Source organism: Camelina sativa, chromosome 14, assembly GCF_030686135.1.
Source record: "Camelina sativa cultivar CO46 ecotype springtype chromosome 14, ASM3068613v1".
NCBI lineage: Eukaryota > Viridiplantae > Streptophyta > Magnoliopsida > Brassicales > Brassicaceae > Camelina > Camelina sativa.
In genome coordinates this window covers 12,254,072-12,272,382 of record NC_141893.1, presented here as the reverse complement: position 1 = coordinate 12,272,382, position 18,311 = coordinate 12,254,072, and the positions used below count along the sequence as shown (strand labels likewise).

The following is an 18,311-nucleotide window of genomic DNA, read 5'->3' as shown; positions in this document are numbered from 1 at the left end:
CCCTTTTCAAAAATAAATTCAATCAATTTTTTTTCTTTTCAATTATATCTCTAATCTCATACCAAAAACAAAGAATCACCAAAATTCAATAAAATTATTTAAAATATAAGAGTTATTTAGCTAAATCACAATGAATTTTTTAGCAAAATATAAGAGTTTTACTTTTTTTAGTTGTAAAGAACAAATAACTAACAAGTAGATGATTGACCTACCTACATTAAAATTGTTTATAACAAAAAGTTATTAATTATAAGCACGGTGAATGTTAGCCGTGATCGTGATTTGATGAAAGCAAAGCCATCTTGCACGATAGCATGTTTGTTAGTTAGCGATTGAACTATGTCTCTTAGGGATCACATCACTATGGCCGAACCTTGGAGTAAAAAAGCCCCCCAAAGTTCCAAGTCTAACTCTTGCAATATCTTAGGAACAACTGTTTTGTAAATGAGTTGATCAACTAATCAGATGATGGATATCCATTTGGCTAAAAAGAAGACACATAAAACAATAGTTGCAAACCCGTTGGAAATAACTAATAGAAAGCAAAAAGGCCAACTTGTGAATTGAATGAATTATTTTATTCTGCAATAACCCTTCACTTAACCATACCAACAACACAAAATCACAGATTTGGCAAAGGCATAACCTTTGGGATACATCAAAAGGCTCCAAATTTGTCCTTAACTATTCAATTCCATCATTATATCATTAACGCAATTGCATCTTTTCTCATAAAGTCACTCTTTGTCTAATTCGAAAATGTCATCGTTTTCTTCGTCTCTCTCCTGCCCTACCTACCGCTCCCGCACCTCGTCGTCTCCTTTCTTGTCGACTCATCATTCCTTGATCAATGTTGTTGACCCACGCCGGTCACTCTCCTTCCACTCCGCTTCTCCTCAGGGGCCAAATCTATCTGAGCTCTGTGTTAGATCGCAGCAGAGGAAGTCCGTTCAGAGCTCTGCTCTAGTGCAAGATGGTAACTTTAACTGGATTCTCAATTGGGTTTTCTTCTTTATCCCTTGCTTTGCCGGTAACTTTGAAGCTTTCATATATATATATATATATATAGGATTGATTTCACTAGTTCATCAGTGTCTGCTTGATTTGGATTGATTTTTCTCTTATACAAGACAGAACAATACATGTTATGTTCTCTAATACGCATACGATTGTGTGTTTAGGCTCAGTAGCCACCAAGTCAAGCCCCGCTGAGGAATTGAAAGACGGGTTGGTAACGATTCCTACAATAAAAGCAGACAATGTTGTGGCGGAGTCTAATGGCGGGAAAAACCAGTCAACAGTTAGTATCACGGTGGTCGGAGCCTCTGGTGATCTTGCCAAGAAGAAAATATTCCCAGCCCTTTTCGCTCTTTACTATGAAGGCTGTCTTCCTGAGGTATAATAAAAACCTTCCTCTCTTTCTTTCTTTCTTTCTCGTGATTGTTATTTAATTGATTCATGTGGTGAGCTGTTTTTTGGTTGCAGCATTTTACAATATTTGGCTATGCGAGGAGTAAGATGACAGATGCTGAACTTAGAGATATGGTTAGCAGAACACTGACATGTAGAATTGATAAGAGGTGAATCATTTTAGCTTTTTGTAAAAACCAACAAGAGATTTTGGTACTTATGGTTTCTTTTCAGTTTGGTTCTTTTTTTGCAGAGATGGTTTGTTTAAGATTTAAGTGTGATGTTTCAGGGCAAACTGCAACGAAAAGATGGAAGAGTTTCTCAAGAGATGTTTTTACCATTCGGGTCAGTATGATTCTCAGGAACATTTTGTTGCATTGGACAAGAAGCTCAAGGAGCATGAGGTATTTGATGTTTTCCTCTGCTTATTGTTTTTTTTTTCTGCCTTCCTCATGATTGCCTTGCAACCAGATTGCATCACTTGGACACAGAAGTGGGAAAACTATGAATGTTTCTTAAAAATTAGTAAAAACTAGAACAGTTTGGTCTTCTTGCTTTTTTTTGGTTCTTGTGTGTCCTTATTCATTACACAACTTATTGCAGGGTGGAAGACTCTCGAATCGCCTTTTTTATCTTTCTATCCCTCCAAATATCTTTGTCGACGCAGTGAAATGTGCTAGCTCCTCTGCTTCATCTGTCAATGGATGGACTAGGGTCATCGTCGAGAAACCTTTTGGCAGAGATTCCAAAACCTCGGCTGCTTTAACAAAGTCCCTTAAGCAGTACCTGGAGGAAGACCAAATATTTAGGTGGAGATATTGTGCTTAAGTTATTACTAATTATTGGTATTGATGATGGTTTTAGATACCTAGCTGATATGGAATGTTGATCCTTACAGGATAGACCATTACTTAGGAAAGGAGCTAGTTGAGAATTTGTCTGTTCTTCGATTCTCAAACCTTATATTTGAACCGCTATGGTCAAGGCAGTATATAAGGAATGTGCAATTCATATTTTCTGAGGATTTCGGCACTGAAGGACGCGGAGGGTAATCATTGTTGTCTTCTGTCTGAATTTTTAATTTCTCCTGTGTTGAAGCCTTTTAACACTCAACTATTCTTCATATTTAGGTACTTCGACAATTACGGAATAATAAGAGATATAATGCAGAATCATCTACTTCAAATATTAGCTCTTTTCGCCATGGAAACACCTGTTAGTTTGGATGCAGAGGATATCAGAAATGAAAAGGTCTACTATTGTTTCCTTTCTTATAATTATACTATGGTTGAGTTAAAGGCAGTATTTTGAAACCTTTGCATCAATTCAGGTAAAGGTACTACGTTCAATGAGGCCAATACAACTTGAAGACGTGGTGATAGGACAGTACAAGGGGCAAACCACAGGAGGAGTTACTTATCCAGGCTATACTGATGATAAAACTGTGCCAAAAGATAGCCTGACCCCAACATTTGCTGCTGCTGCACTCTTCATCGACAATGCAAGATGGGATGGTGTACCTTTTCTTATGAAAGCTGGGAAAGCACTAAACACCCGAAGGTACCAAACTTGGGAATTTGGTGGCAAGTTGTCTGATTTGCCTTTTCCAGAAGTAATATATTTATGTTTATTTATCCAGTGCGGAGATAAGGGTGCAGTTTAGACATGTGCCTGGAAATTTATATAACCGAAATTCTGGTACTGATCTGGACCAGACCACAAATGAGCTTGTCATTCGCGTACAACCAGATGAAGCTATCTATTTGAAAATCAACAACAAGGTCCCTGGTTTAGGAATGAGATTAGACCGGAGTAACTTGAATCTTCTCTATTCAGCTAGGTGAGTTAAGAAATAATGAAGAAGAGCTTTTACGTTTTTGTGGCATATATGATTCCCAACTCGATAAAGTTGTGTTCTTTTTTACATATAGTATCGTATACCCTTTTGTTGTTGAAGGTATTCAAAGGAAATCCCAGACGCATATGAGAGGCTTCTGCTGGATGCAATCGAAGGCGAACGCAGGTTGTTCATAAGAAGCGATGAACTTAACGCTGCTTGGGCGCTGTTCACTCCATTGCTCAAAGAGATAGAAGAAAAGAAGACAATTCCAGAATTCTATCCTTACGGCAGTCGTGGTCCAGTCGGTGCCCATTATCTAGCCGCAAAACACAAGGTCCAATGGGGAGACCTAAGCCTTGAATCTTGATCAGTGAAAGAGTGGAAGAACCAATTTACATTTTTTTGTTCATAGATCCACGTCTAAGAATTCTCATTAATTTGTGTTCGTTTATGGGGTACCATGGAAATTTCCTTCACTTCGGTTTTCTTTCGTTTGCAGAGATAGAAGTGGGTTTGTTCGATTTTGTATCTTGAATAATAAGAATGGGTTTCTGTTTCCACCATTTTAGACTTCAATGAAGCAAATAAACCACTAATTAACGTAGCGTCTGCAAAGACTTGAGCAACATGATTCTATATACATCACATACTAAAATAGAAAGAAAGAAAGAATAGTAGTGGTTAGAGCCTGTGTTCTTGATCTTGGAGATCACCTGATGCACCTTGAGGCCATTCCAGGAACTTATAATGCAGAAGAGACGGAGGTAGATATGTCTGAGCTGCCGCAGAAGAAGGATCATTGGGAGGATATATATACTCTTTTCCATAGCCAAGTTCCTTCATTAACTTGGTTGGAGCGTTCCTCAGGTGTAGAGGAACCCCTTCATTCTGTCCAACCGAGTCCTTCACAACCTTCTGTGCAGCTCCTATTGCTCGGTAAACTGCAATGGATTTAGGAGCCAGTGCCAAGTAAGCGGTGCATTGCGCGAGAATTACATTGCATTCAGGCATACCCAAGAAATGTGAAGCTTGATAGCACGCAACTGCCTGAGTAAGAGCTGAAGGGTCGGCAAGGCCAATGTCCTCGCTTGCAAACCTTATAAGTCTTCTCGCAATGTATAGTGGCTCTTCACCAGCCTCCAGCATTCTAGCCAGCCAGTAGATTGCAGCATTAGCATCTCCTCCTCTCATAGACTTATGAAGAGCACTTATGAGGTTGTAATGTTGTTCCCCTGCCTTATCATAGGCTAAATGTTTGCATTGAAGAGCCTCCTTTGCATCATCAACAGACATAACAGCCTCAACTCCAGCTCTAGCGGTAGCCATGGTAGCTGAGATTTCCAAAGCATTCAACGCGACTCGTGCATCACCATCGCAGTTATTAGCCAAGAACTCAATGACAGAATCATCAACCTCAACGCTATTGGAGAGTCCTCTCTCACAATCATCTACAGCTCGTCTAAGCAGAGTCTCAACATGATTGGGTTTCAAGGGATTTAGAGTAAGAACTCTGCAACGAGAGAGCAATGGAGTGATCAAATGAAAAGATGGGTTCTCAGTGGTAGCTCCAATGAAGAGGATACTACCATCTTCAATAACAGGCAAGAATGAATCTTGCTGTGACTTGTTAAACCGATGAACCTCATCCATAAACAAGACAGTCCTCTTTTTACCTTCAAGATTGAGCCTTTTGGCACTCTCAACGGCGTCTCTAACATCTTTGACTCCACTAGTAACAGCAGACAAGGAGACGAAGCGATACAGAGACGGGTCCTTTGAGGAATTGATGAGAGACTTGGCGATTGAGGTTTTCCCAGTCCCAGGAGGACCCCAGAAGACAATGGAAGGGAGGCGATTAGACTCGACGGCGGAGCGGAGGAGAGAAGCGGGCGAGAGGAGATGGTCTTGACCTACAACGTCGTCGAGAGTGCGAGGACGCATACGCTCCGATAACGGTTGGTGTTGTTGGCGTAGGTTGGATGATGGTGAGAGCTTGGGGCGCTTGTTGGAATCATCACCCACGAAGGGGATTAGGGTTTTGGCATTGGGGCGCTTACCGGAATCATCATTGACGGAGGGGGTTAGGGTTTTGGAGTTGGGGCGGAGGAAGCGGTCGAGTTTGGGCTGTGAAGTGGCGGTGGTGGTCTGTGGGGAAGAACGGTGAGAGAGAATCCAGTCGGTGGCTTTCTGGATGGAATCCCCACCGGTGGCCGTTAAAGCTTCGGCGGCCAAATCGCTGGAGAAACCCATGCTCACTAGCTGCTCCATCTTCAGTCTCTACTCTCGAAGTGGTACACAGTAACAGACCAACAGCTTTTGTTTTGCCAAACCAGCAACAGAACAGAAGATATAAACTCTCTCTTTCAACTTTTGAACTACTATCAAATGTCAACTTCTCCAGTGCCAGTGGCTATCGCACTAGTCAGATGTAGTGGCTGCATCAATTAAGATCTTAGCATTTGTAACGAATATGAACCAAAGTACCAAACAATTTCTCAACTGAAAAAACTATTATTATTTTATTTCCTGTGTTCCAATGTGATGGAAGCTATGTGTATAAAGGACCTATACGCCTAAGCTTGAGCAAGCTAATCTTTACATGTAAAGATTCTGTACAATAAAGAAAGAAAGAGAAGGAGTTAAAAATCATCAGCGCGATGGATCTCTCCCATAAGAATGCGATTGCTGGTGACTTTGAAACCAAGAAGAGCTGGATCTATCTGCCTCCCTTTCTTCCCTTTCTTCTTCCCACCTCCACCTTTGCTTCCTTCAGTTGCATCAGATGACTCTGCTGCCACTTTCTTCATGCTATTACTCTTCTTCAACATCTCACTGAACGATGCCTCTGACGTTGACCCTTTGTTTCCCGCTGCTCCTGATTCGCGTCTCACACCTCCTGATAATATTTGTTTACAGAATGAGTCTCATTTTCCATAAATAAAGCCCGAAACGACAAAGGATCCTTGAGATAAACTTACCTTCAGTTCCACTATACGAACTTGCTGCTGTCCTGCTAGCCGTATCAGACATACGCTCGAGCAATCCTTCATGCGATGATGAAGAATGGGACGAGGGAGGCCTTTTTAACAAAACCGAATCCTGCCCATGTGATGGCACTACCAACCTACAAACAATCACTTCAAAATTTAATCGGCAGGAATATAGAGGTATCAGGGTGATTTACTTATTCAATCTACTGGTTGCCAAACGTCGGAATACAAAAATTACCTATCCTTCTTTCTATCTTCTCCAACCGAGTTGTCACTGTAGTGGTCTGCAGCAAGAGAATATCAGGATAAGCCTTCATAATAACAAAGCAAATATCAAGCTCCCAAACCATGAATGAATTCAGCGAAAACGAAATCTTAGAGATGCAATTACTCTGAAACAAACATACCCGAGATATTGAAAGAAGACTGTTGGCCAAGCGTAGCAACAGGAAGCTCCCCTTGAACCAGGGACGTTAATACTGGTTGCTTGCCCATTCTGTCTTGGGCTTCATATGACATCATCATCCTTCCCATTTTCTCATTTTTAGGCGGCACATTGTTCCAAGTTTTGATGTCATTTGCGTCCTTGTTCATAGCAAACATATTACTGATGGCTTGGGTTTCATTCAGATTGGACAGCCCACTATCAATAATTCCCGAAAGCATGGAACTATTACGGTGCAATGATCCCATATTGTTCCTATCTCCCGGTAATCTGTTGACCTGTTCATCTGAAGCTGCTCGAGCCCCGAGAGCAGAAGCGTTTAGACTACCACCATGGTCTGAAAGTCCACCAAGTGTTTGAATCCCTGGGGTAAGGCCTAAAGGAGCCATCCGGTCATAGGGATTTCCCCGGTTCATGCTTGGTGACTCAGCAGATTGATGGCCGGGTCTCTGGTGGAGCAACTCCATAAAAAGCTGCTTTGACCTGTCTTCAGTAGAACCACCTATCATCCATGAGTTGGAATCTTCACCCGGTCTCCTCATTTGAGATTCGGCCCAGTCACCAGGCACTTGTGTATCAGCTCCAGGCCAGCGTCCTTCCATTGGTTCCAATTGTGAAAAATGAGGTTCACTTAATGGTATACGGTGATTCTGATGATTAAAACCCAGAGTAGAATTTCCCAATCTGCCCGAAGATTGCATGTGGGCAGTAGCATCCCGCATATCCAAACCCTGAGAGAGTCCAAGACCAGTTACTGCATCCAGATTCAGCCCCGATGCACTTACAGGTAAGGATGCTGATCGCTCAAATGGAAGACCCTGCTCGAACAATTCTTGTCGAAGATGTTGCTGATACAGAAGGTTACGCTCAAGTTGACCAAACTGATCCTCAAAGGGTGGCCTCTGCTGCTGTTGATGAAAGTCTAGTGGTCTAAATCCCGTCGACGACCGCGAACGATGGATCCCAGGATGAGTTCTTAAAAGCTGATCATTATGGTCAGATGGCCACAGAGGGTCAATATGTCTCTGTTCCTCCAATAGTGTATTGTGCCTTCCATTTGCCAATTGCATCAGTTGCTCTTGCTGCAGCAGTTGGTACTCCAAAGACCGGCTTGATTCAGATTGCAGTTGTCCGTGTTGAGATTGCATTTGTCCATATTGAGATTGCACTGGTCCATATTGAGATTGCATTTTTGTTGAAAGTAGGTGTTCAATTAGCTCCCTCCGATGACCTTCATGTGGCAATTGCCCAATATTTCCTGCAGCAAGTTGCTCAATGTATGGTGCAAAATTTTGTGACGGATGGCCAGAGCCTTTCTGCAATTCATTTATTAACTGCTGCTCTAACAACATCTGATCAACACTGTTGGATCGAGGGAAGTCATGTGACTGCCCAAACCTTGAATCAGGAGTCTGTCCTTGTAGAATCTGTTGAAAATGTAACTGTCGAGCATGAGCCTGTTGTTGCTCTTGTAAGAGCTTCTGATGTAACTGATGCTCTTGTTCCCGCTGATGCTGTTGCAACTGAATCTTCGGCTGCTGTTGCAACTGAAGCTTCTGCTGCTGTTGCAATTGAAGCTTCTGCTGCTGCATCTGGAGAGCTATTAAATGCTCCAGATCCTGAGCTTGATCACCTCTATATGAATGCGACAGCATATCCCGATTTTGGAATTGCTGTTGGTGATGTTGATTTGATGAAAGTTGATCCCCAAGGTTAAAGCGGTTGGAATGTTCGAAATGCGCCATCCGGTTAGCAGCCAGAGAATCAAGGGACATGTTGGGATCAATTTGGATATTTCTTCGGGAATCAATGGGCCAATTGTCTATTGAACCAGTAGGCTCCCCCATTGAATCATAAGACCTGTTTGGTAACAGGTTAACTGGTGTACTACCATTCTCTAGCTCAGACCACAAAACACCAAACGGGTGCAGCTTATTCTCACTCTGATTTTGAGTAGCAGTCTTAGTTGATTCAACAGGAATAGTAAACTGACCAGGAAATTCACTTAGAGCATCATGCACACTTGCAGAGGATTTAACCGACGCATAACCAGAACCTCCAGCTCTTCCTGGGAATACAATTTCTGATTTAGAAGAAAATAAAAAACATTCTTAGTTATGATGAACACAGAAATAAATATGAACATGAAAGCTTCTCCACAAGTATATGAACCCAAAGAAAGACAAGGTTAACAGCAGAACATACCTTCATCTTGAGCAGAGAAGTCCAAGAAACTTCGGTCCTCAGCATGTGGTGGTTTCACATAAACTTCAGACTCAGATATTCTCTGAAAATTATCCTGAGCTGAAGGGTTGTTATACGCAGAAAAAGAACGCGACGTGGCAGTTATAGCGGATGAATCATTGGATTCTGCTACAGGTGCAATTGATAAACCAGCGTCTGAATCTGCTTTTAAAGTCGTCTCTTCAAATTCACTCTTTTGGTCACTGATATGGGCATCGATGCTTTCTGCCTTCAAATATGACATGACCCTGCCTAGATCTTGAAAAGGAGTTCCTTCTGGTGCATTTGCCAAGCGAACCTGTAGGTCCGTCCCAAAAAACCCTTGTTCAAACCATGAAATAATGTCAGAACCAATGAAAGGTCCCTGAATTACTCCTTGAGGATCAATATACAAGAACAAAAACTCCTCAGGTGGCATAGCCCCTTCTGAGTGATTCACTTCAATATCTGGTTGCTGCAGCTTGCCCATATAATCTTGCTCGAAAGAGGCAACAACGGATTCACTCCCATCCAGCGCAGATGATTTAGTAAAACCAGATCTAACTGCTTCAGGACTTCCATGAGAAAGTTGATAACCAGCTCCAACAGATCCATAACTCTCAGAAGCCACTGAATTCAATCTTGAGACGCTTGACGCACCCCCCAGACCTCCATTTTGACTACCAAGTAACCCTACAATAATATTTTTTTACTTTTGTTCAGAATATTTAGGACATTAAAAAAGTCCAGTAAACTCATAAAGATAAGACATGTTCAAAACAATACATGACATTAAAGACCCATTTGATACTTATCAGACACGTACCAGAATCACTATTTTGCATGGAAACATTGTCACCATTCACAAACCCTACCAAAGAACTATCCGCTCTTGTTTCACCTGAGTCAGGTCAGAGAAGCATTCATCATATTATGCTAGGTGGAAAGATAGAGGCCAAAAAGCTAAAGACAAGATAACATACCCATGCTGTTTTCACCACCTGAGGATTCTTCCTCAGATGGAGTGTAAACTTCGCTACTAATGATCCTTCCCTTCCATATGCCGTTAAGGCTTGCCTGATAGATAAGATACCCGTCAACAAACTCAGTTGCGAATAAGAAATTAAAAATTAATGACACACTCATGAAAAAGGGCAATGGAAGCCAGTTCTCAGTGGTTACCATACCTCTTCGTCGGCATCAGGTGCAATAAAAGCAAGAGGATTGATCAAAGCCACTTGAGTAATGGAGGCAACTTCCTCCATCTCAGTCGGTATCCTACCTAGGGAAGAATCAGGCTTCTGTTTTCTATACATGTCAAGCAACTTACCCCTTGGATACCGAAACATAGAGGCTGAAGCGCTTTGTTTATCAGGAATACTTTCATTTCCTAAAAAAGCACATGCACCAGCACCAATTGAGGAGGTTGACGAACCCCTCCCAACTGCAGATGCCCTTCCTCGGCCCACAGTGAAGCCTAAATTTGGGCCCTCGGCTCGTCCTCTATCAAGTCCAAACCCAGGTGCAGCGCGATAAGAAGTCGGCCCAGCAGACTGGGCTTCCATCCTATGACGTGGCCTCCATTTGTCACGAGGGTCAGAGTCCCGTTCAGAAGTAGCACGGATGCTGCTAACCACAGATTGGCTTTCACTATGAGGCTCTTCCTTGTCCTTGTAATTATTATTATCTACCTTCTCAGAACGGGTTTCTTTCTCTTTGTCATCAGGACCCCAGCGAGATGACCATTTGTTGTCGCGGCGAGGTTCATGTACAGCAGCACGAGAAGTAACATCATGCCACCTATCAGAGGAAGCAGTAGTTTTAGTGTCACCAGTTTCTCTGGTTGGGACATTGTCACTGCGACGTTCAGTTTTTCTCCGATCAGCTTTCCTGACACCGAGTAAACCAGTTTCTCTTTCCTCTTCACGCCATCTGCGACTAGTTTCATTGTCAGGCACAAGTTTCCTCCAGTCCTTTTTGTCTTCGGGTGAATCCAAGCGCCATGCATCCTTGAGATTAGGGTCACTTGGGTTTCCCATGGGCACAGGAGTAGGAGATCGAACATCCTACCACAGAGCAACAAGATCAGATGAAAGAGTATGTTACAGAGAAACAACAAAACTCATACTGTCTACATACGAAGCCATATTAAGGTGAAAAAAAGAGAAGAAAAGTTAGGCAATATAAGGTATAATACCATCTTGCTATCGGTTGATTTCGTGTAAAGCCACTGAGGAGACAAAGGAATGTTGTTATCTGAGGCCAATTCTGCAGAAAACAAAGACGAGCTAGTCAATGGCTGAAGGAAATCTAACCAACCGAGTCAGGAAACCAATAGTGCAGGAATTAGAGAATCATTGGTTCTTAGTTCCTCCAGATCCCAAACTCTGGAATCGGAAACAAAAGAGAATTACGTCTGTCGTTTAAATCCAAACATGAAGTTGCTAATGCATCTAAGGTTGCTAAAAGAAATCGTAGAACCCTAATCAGCACAACAATATTAGCTAGGTCAAATTGTGATGAATCTGATAGATATACATGGCTGCCGCATCCTATTTGGGAATTCAGATCCACAAACCAAACGATTACATTCGTTTCTCCGCATTCAAATCGGTCCAGAGAGAGAGAGAAATTCAAATTCAAATTAACGAAATCCAAAACAGAAGAAGAAGAAGAAGACGACGAGGATTGAGAGGCGCTTAGGGAAGTACCTTTCAACTGATCAGATTTGGAAAAGATGAGATCGTCAGGCAGATCGAACTTCCCTTCGGCCATGGCAGGACTGGAACAACAACCGACTTCGAGATTACGTAAGAAGAAGGAGACGACGGAGGAGGCACGGAGCGAGCGCAGTTGAAGAAGAAACGCAGAGAAGAAAGGGTTTTGGAGAGATTTGGCGGAGAAACTTTTTTTTTTTTGCTTGTTTTCGATTTGCCTTTGGAAGAGAAGAAAGCTTTTCACGTTGAGATCGAGAGATCGAGAAAGAGAGAGAGAAATAAGAGAGTGAGTAAGGAAGGAGGGCGACAAAGGAAAGGCTATGGACTTCGCCCAATTCTTTTTCTTGTAATTATCATAGTTATTATTTTTTTAAAAAAATTTATTTTAAGTTTTTACTGTTGTAACATGTAACCACCTCTCATCATTTCCCCAAGATTTCAATAGTACGAATTAAAAATTTATATATTTGGTATGTCATGTATTTGTTCTTAGCATATATACTTTTTAGATTGCCTGTAAATAAATCTTCTATGAACTTTCAATATGTCCTTTTAACAAACAAAAAAAAAGTTTCAAATCATGATAAGACTTATATCAAAAGAGAACATATGGTTGGTTCCTTAGTTATATATTACATTATTTAGTATAAATGTAAACAAATAGCTAAGTACAAAGTTACTTCAAAATGTGATCAATCTGTAAAAGTAAAATTCATTTTTTTTTCTATGATGGGTTTAATATTGAAAACTAATAACCATATAAATAATGTATATGCATTTTTTCCGTTTTCCAAAAGAGATTCAACACAAGAATTTTCCAGGAATTATGCATAAATCCATGATATGTTTGTTAAAGTTCTTTAGTAGATATTACAATATTATTTTCATCAACATAGATTTTATATGTTTTTAAATTCATAGAAACGTATACTGAATAAAATTTAGAGTAGAAAAGGTTGATGTCTATCTAAAACGTGTCGATAGAATTTTTGTCGTTAAAGGTGCACTTAGCTAACTGATTTTCAACCAAAAAAAGATATAATGCTGGATCACGTTTTGGTTGTGTTTAAACGGTTAACATTTGTTTTATTTGAAAGTAAGGCACATAGTATAATATTCAAAAATGAACATATGTATGTTAGTCGAGTTATTTAATGTTTTCAGTAGATCTGAAATACGTAAAAATTATATATTATTTTGCGTCACAAAAACTATATTTTCGAAATGAATATAAATTCGTTATAAAGAAAAATAAAATTAGTAACATAATTGATGATGTAAAGTGGTACAAGTTATTTTTAAGGGACAGAAAAACTGGTAAATGAATGATACAAAATAATTCTAAACAAGTACAACATAGTGGTTCTAAAGAAGTTGAGAATACTGTTTTTATATTATTTTTAATAATTTTACTAATGGTAAATTTTCAAAGTGGTATAAGTTACCATCAAATCTAATTATTTGTATATGTATCGTTTGTGTTAAGTAACTTGTATCATTCGGGGTCTGTTTGGTCCACGTATGTATTGTATATGTCGTTGGACAAAGAAAGGTGTACTTTGAGCAGTGAAAGTATTTTTGACCAAAAAAAAAAAAAACGAAAGGTGAACAAAACCCTAAAACAGACTCAACACAGACACAGCCGGGAATTTCGTCGAACACTTGAGCTGCGTTTTTTAAGTTTTTCCCAATGGCGCCTTTTGCCTAATTAAAAAACCCTTTATTACTCTCTTCACAGAGATATCTAACCTAACTTCTCCTTTTTTCCCAATGTTCGGCACTCCGTCTTCCTCGCCGTCGTTCGGCACTCCCTCTTCCACACCCGCTTTTGGCACGCCTTCCCCGGCGTTCGGTACTCCGTCATCCACGCCGGCGTTTAATACACCGTCATCTACTCCGGCGTTCGGTACGCCGTCGATTCCTTCCTTCTCCTCCAGCGGATTTGGCTCCTCGCTCTTCTCTACTCCCTTCTCATCTCAACAACCACAGCAACAGCAACAGCAACAACAGCCGAGTTCAATCTTCCAGCAACAGCCATCTTCTAATTTTGGTTTTCAGTCACCGTTCAACAACTCGGCGCAGCAAACGCCTTTCCCAAATGCTCAATTGACTACTCAGATGGCTCCCGTTGCTCCAATTCCTTACTCTCTCGCCGATCGTGACATCCAGGTTTGCTATTTTTCTTTAATTCCAGATCTAAACAAAATCCATAACCCTAGTCTTTACATTGATTGTTTCTCCCTTTTTAATTAGGCCATCATTGAAGCGTATAAGGAAGATCCGACGAATGCTAAGTATGCTTTTCAGGTTAGTTTGGTGTGGAAAATTCTAAAACCCTTAAGCTGTGTGTGGGTTTTTTTTTGGGTGGTTATGTTGAACTGTTGTTTCCGTTTGCTTGCAGCATCTTTTGTTCAGTGTGACTGAACCACAGTACCGGGCGAAGCCTGCAGCAGTATCAGATGTGAGAATCTTCTTGACCATTTTCTATCATATCATGGAAATAAGAAGCTTTCTTGTGTATAATGAATCTTGTTATTAGTTTCTTGGTTGCTGTATGTCTTCTCTCTGGGATTTCTCTGAACGATTGCTTGCTTGTATTTGGTGGTAGATAATGTGGGCAGAGGCCATGAGCAAACTTGAAGGCATGGATTCAACAGAAAGAGAACGCCTGTGGCCTCAACTTGTTCAAGGTTTCAAAGATCTTTCTCAGCGCCTTAAGGTAAGATCGCATCACCTGCAAAAATTCTTGTAGATATTGAAACCTAATGATATGTGAAGAAATCATTTATTTACAAACGAATCTTGACACTATTTTTTATATGGGTACCTGCAGCTTCAAGATGAAGTTCTCGTCTCAGATAGGGATAGAATAAAAACGACTCAGAGCAATGTTAAAATGGTGAGTTCTCATTTCACTACTCTTTCTCTCTCTCGTTTTATTAGTGGGATAATCTAACAAGAATATGTTTGATTTTGTTTTACAGCTTCAGAGACATTTGCAAGCACATACCTTTCCATCTATTGAAAGGTTGAGACAGAAGGAGCAGAGTCTTCAAAGACGCATGTTGAGGGTAAGATGATTCGTCACATTAAAAGATCTGACCTTGTTATGTGAGTCCAGATTACTGTCAAAGTTACATTTACACTTGTGTTATGAATTTTTTGCTTGAAGGTTATGAGGATAATAGAGAGCTTAGAAGGGAAGGGTTTCCGGTTACCCTTGACGAAAGGAGAGGCCGAACTGTCTGAGAAGTTGACTGCAATAACAAGACAGGTCTGTTTTCGTTTTTTATTTACTTTCTACTCAAGTTTCAGTGGTTCGAAGTTTGATGTAAACAAAATGGGTGTGGAATACTGGATTCCCAGGTGAAAGGTCCTGGAGCAGAGCTTTCTAGGAGGGTGCAAAGTCTGCAGACAATATCGCGTGCTCAAGCAAATTCGATTGCTTCTGGTAGTTCCCTTTATCTCCCTGGGTCGACAAAAATAGACGAGCAGAGCCTGATCGATATGCAGGAGGTATGATATGCAACACCTTTGCTCACTAACCTCTGGATTGGTATATGGACATTTGTTTTTCTATAGGAAACTACATTAGAAAGGTATGTGACTTTTTGGAACATTGTAAATAGGTATTGCAACAGGAGACAGAAGCCATAGGAAGACTTGGGAACGTATTGAAGCGAGACATGAGGGATGTGGAAATCATGGTGGCTGAAGATACAGAAATGACTCAAGACCCATGAAAGCGATCTGCAATCACTTGAGTTTTGAATGTCTCCTTTCCTTTACTATCGCCTGGTTGGACGCTCGCAATGTTATGCTCAGGCACGGCAAGGCTAGCTTTAACATGTACGTAGTAGCTGAGCTATAAATCTTGATGTATTGTGATTGCTGTTTCATTAAAGTCTTTGAAAGAGACTGCCTTATTTTGTTCACAAACACTCGCGGATAGATATGATGTTCGAAGTTACACATGTTGGTCATTATAGCCGGGTTTTTTTTAAATAGAGGGTATTCTTCAGACATAATTAAAAGGATCAGTGCAGACCAACCAGTAAAGACACGTGCACCTTCTCCTGTTCCTTTCGTTTGATCATAGTGTTCCCAGATGTAACCAGTCTGGTCATAGTTTCTAACAACATTCCTGCATCAACAACACAGTATAGGTAAGGCCACATATATTCAGACATCTTCGACTTCAACTGTACCTTATACAAACATGCATACCTTATTAGATTGCTCCTTAGTTCCTCATAAATAGTTCTTGCCTTGCTGCTGTACGGTCCACTCACTGCAGAAAATTTTGATGGGTTATACAAAGTTTTTGTTTGTGTAGAGATGGTTACTCGGACATGCACCTTTAGAGTAATGGTGCAGGGAAGAAAGAATCATGTAGTTCATATTCATCCAAATCGCACCTCTTCGTCCTCGGTGTTATACTTCATGTACAAAGAAGTGCGTGAAGAGAATGATTGCTTATGAAATCACTGAAGAGTGACAATTCTTAGATATGTTTGTTCTTGCAGGCTCACCTAGTTTTGGCTAGTGAAAATAAACCATAGTCACTCCATACGATACTCTTATTTGAAATGAGATCGAGTTGTTTGTCGAGGATTGGAGAATCCTTTCGTCAAGCAACATAAAATTTGAAGGTTTAATTTAGTTCCAGTTTTCAACAAGGGCTTCAACAATCATATGGACGATACTAATGCACAATATACAAACTCACAGCTCGGATGATCCTTAGATTTTTTTATGACCAAATCAAATTTCTATTTTCCTAAACTCAAATTTTAAAAACATTTCTTGAAAATTAAAAAAGCTTCGACCGACCTTTTCTTTCAGGGCGACCGTAAAAAACAATAATTCAAAAAGATTATTATTATAAATTTAAAAATACGATTTTTTTACAAAATCTGAAATTTAGTGAAACAGATTTTTTTTTTTTTTTTTTTTTGTAATTTTCTTAGTCCTCTAATCATTTTTTATTTTATTTTTCTGTCAACAATTTTAATGGATTAGTTCAAACCGTACACATAGTAGATATATAATCGTTAATTTTTATTTCTTGGTTTATATATATGATTAAAAGTATGTGGTTTCGAACACATGAGCGATTATAAACTTCATCAATCTATTACATTTACTTTATGAAAATATGTTCATTTAACTTATGCATTTGTATGAATTACAAAATCCGAATGCATTGTGAAGAATTTTTTTTTTTTAAGAATTTACATTGATAAAAGAATGAAAAGTTATTTAGATGTTATACAAATTAGGTGATATTACCAGTTTCGTACAAATTTTTTTATTACACAATATTTTGAATATGTTTCCATATCTAGCGGTCAATAGCCGGTAGGACGGAAGGTATTTCGAGTTTGTTTCCATATCTACCTTTTATCAATAGGCTCTTGCATGTAATCATCCATGTTTGGTTGATTACACTTCCCCTTCAAAGAATTTGAAGCTTCCCTATGGTTCATCATCTGAAACCAAATCTCTAGGATTGAACGGTACACCGCGGGAAAATATTTTTGTTTTCATATGATAAATTTTGATTTATTATATACCTTTTACAATTTTAAAAATACATTTTTAAATTGTAATGTTTTTCTTGTTTATTAACATAGTTGTAAATTATAAATATCGTTAGTCGGTTGTTGCACTTATAATAGAGCTATCAAAGCGGAGTTCCATTAGACTCACATGCGATGGGTCATGAATAATTTGACCTCTGCTGATAAGATGATCCGTTTGATCTGCTAGTAGCATATATATGAAATACAAACGCGTCCCGCTAATGTAAGTGGATTTACGGATTAGCCACCATATTTAGTTTAAATACTTTAAAATTAATTATTGTTTAAAACTATTATTAAAAATAAATAAAATAATTTTAAAGATGATATATCATTACATTATAAATATTCTAATTTTAATTTGTAATCTTTGAACTACCACATATTTAATAGCTAATAATCCTACTATAATAATTGAGAAATACAAATATGAAACTAACCATATAAAGTGTAAAAAACTACAGAGTCATGTCATTGGTCTTAAGACAATTTTTAATTTTTCAGTAAGAATAAAATAATAAAATATTTTAAATAATTATTAATTATATAAAAACAATATTTTCTCTCTCTAGTTTTTAAAGACAAAAATACTGTTTAATTTTTAAAAATTGTAAACCAGCCAGAATTCTAAAAAGTAAGATTTTATATTTAAGTATCCAAATTATTATTGTAATAACTATATTTGGAATATTTTGTTAAGATTTTAAATTATGATTCTCCAATCATATTTCTTTTATTTTATTTACAAATTGTTTTAGATTATCATTTAATACATCTGATAAATAAATATATAGATTTTTTGTATGCATATGTGGTGATTTGAATTTTTTAAAAGAAAGCTATATTATTCAATCTATGAAGAAATAAAGTGTGTTTTAAAGATCCACATTGGCGGGTTGGTAAGACTAAATTTATGTGGTTGATAAATTAATAAATTTTATTTGCTCACAATTAGAATATAATAATTAATACTTTTAAATATTTTACAAAATAATGATGCAAATACAACAAACAATATAAAATGGTAATGTAAATCAAACAATTTAAAATACTATAATATTTTTAAATAATTAGTATCTAACAAAATATATGTAGATTTAC

General features: G+C 38.9%; 3 protein-coding genes across 6 annotated transcripts; 2 read left to right on the top strand and 1 right to left on the bottom strand.

Moving 5' to 3' along the window:
- Nucleotides 1–627: 627 nt before the first annotated feature.
- LOC104743555 (glucose-6-phosphate 1-dehydrogenase 3, chloroplastic) lies at nt 628–3,813 on the top strand. Its single transcript, XM_087484099.1, has 10 exons — nt 628–976; nt 1,182–1,396; nt 1,486–1,580; nt 1,700–1,814; nt 2,014–2,219; nt 2,309–2,458; nt 2,541–2,661; nt 2,741–2,970; nt 3,050–3,250; nt 3,368–3,813. The coding sequence occupies exons 1-10, from the start codon at nt 760–762 to the stop codon at nt 3,615–3,617; spliced, it is 1,800 nt and encodes a 599-aa protein (XP_087340225.1). The 5' UTR covers nt 628–759; the 3' UTR covers nt 3,618–3,813.
- A 1,928-nt stretch (nt 3,814–5,741) lies between these two features.
- On the bottom strand, nt 5,742–11,971 carry LOC104741332 (uncharacterized). Of its 4 annotated transcripts, none has more exons than XR_015579887.1 (10): nt 11,620–11,971; nt 11,106–11,176; nt 10,096–10,974; nt 9,892–9,985; nt 9,735–9,809; nt 8,891–9,601; nt 6,648–8,768; nt 6,479–6,551; nt 6,229–6,374; nt 5,742–6,146 (listed from the first exon to the last, which is right to left on the bottom strand). XR_015579887.1 is itself a non-coding variant. In XM_010462173.3 (10 exons), exons 1-10 carry the CDS (start codon nt 11,681–11,683, stop codon nt 5,890–5,892), a joined length of 4,449 nt encoding a protein of 1,482 aa, XP_010460475.2. In that variant the 5' UTR covers nt 11,684–11,957; the 3' UTR covers nt 5,742–5,889. The 4 variants fall into 4 exon arrangements, 2 of the variants coding, with proteins under 2 accessions (XP_010460475.2, XP_010460473.2); XR_015579888.1 differs by having other exon boundaries at nt 6,648–8,753; nt 11,620–11,957; XM_010462173.3 differs by having other exon boundaries at nt 6,479–6,524; nt 6,648–8,753; nt 11,620–11,957.
- Nucleotides 11,972–13,179: 1,208 nt separating this feature from the next.
- On the top strand, nt 13,180–15,653 carry LOC104741331 (nuclear pore complex protein NUP54). The gene is made up of 9 exons (XM_010462169.2): nt 13,180–13,794; nt 13,879–13,932; nt 14,027–14,086; nt 14,234–14,344; nt 14,459–14,524; nt 14,610–14,696; nt 14,798–14,899; nt 14,992–15,141; nt 15,255–15,653. The coding sequence occupies exons 1-9, from the start codon at nt 13,396–13,398 to the stop codon at nt 15,366–15,368; spliced, it is 1,143 nt and encodes a 380-aa protein (XP_010460471.1). The 5' UTR covers nt 13,180–13,395; the 3' UTR covers nt 15,369–15,653.
- Nucleotides 15,654–18,311: the final 2,658 nt, after the last annotated feature.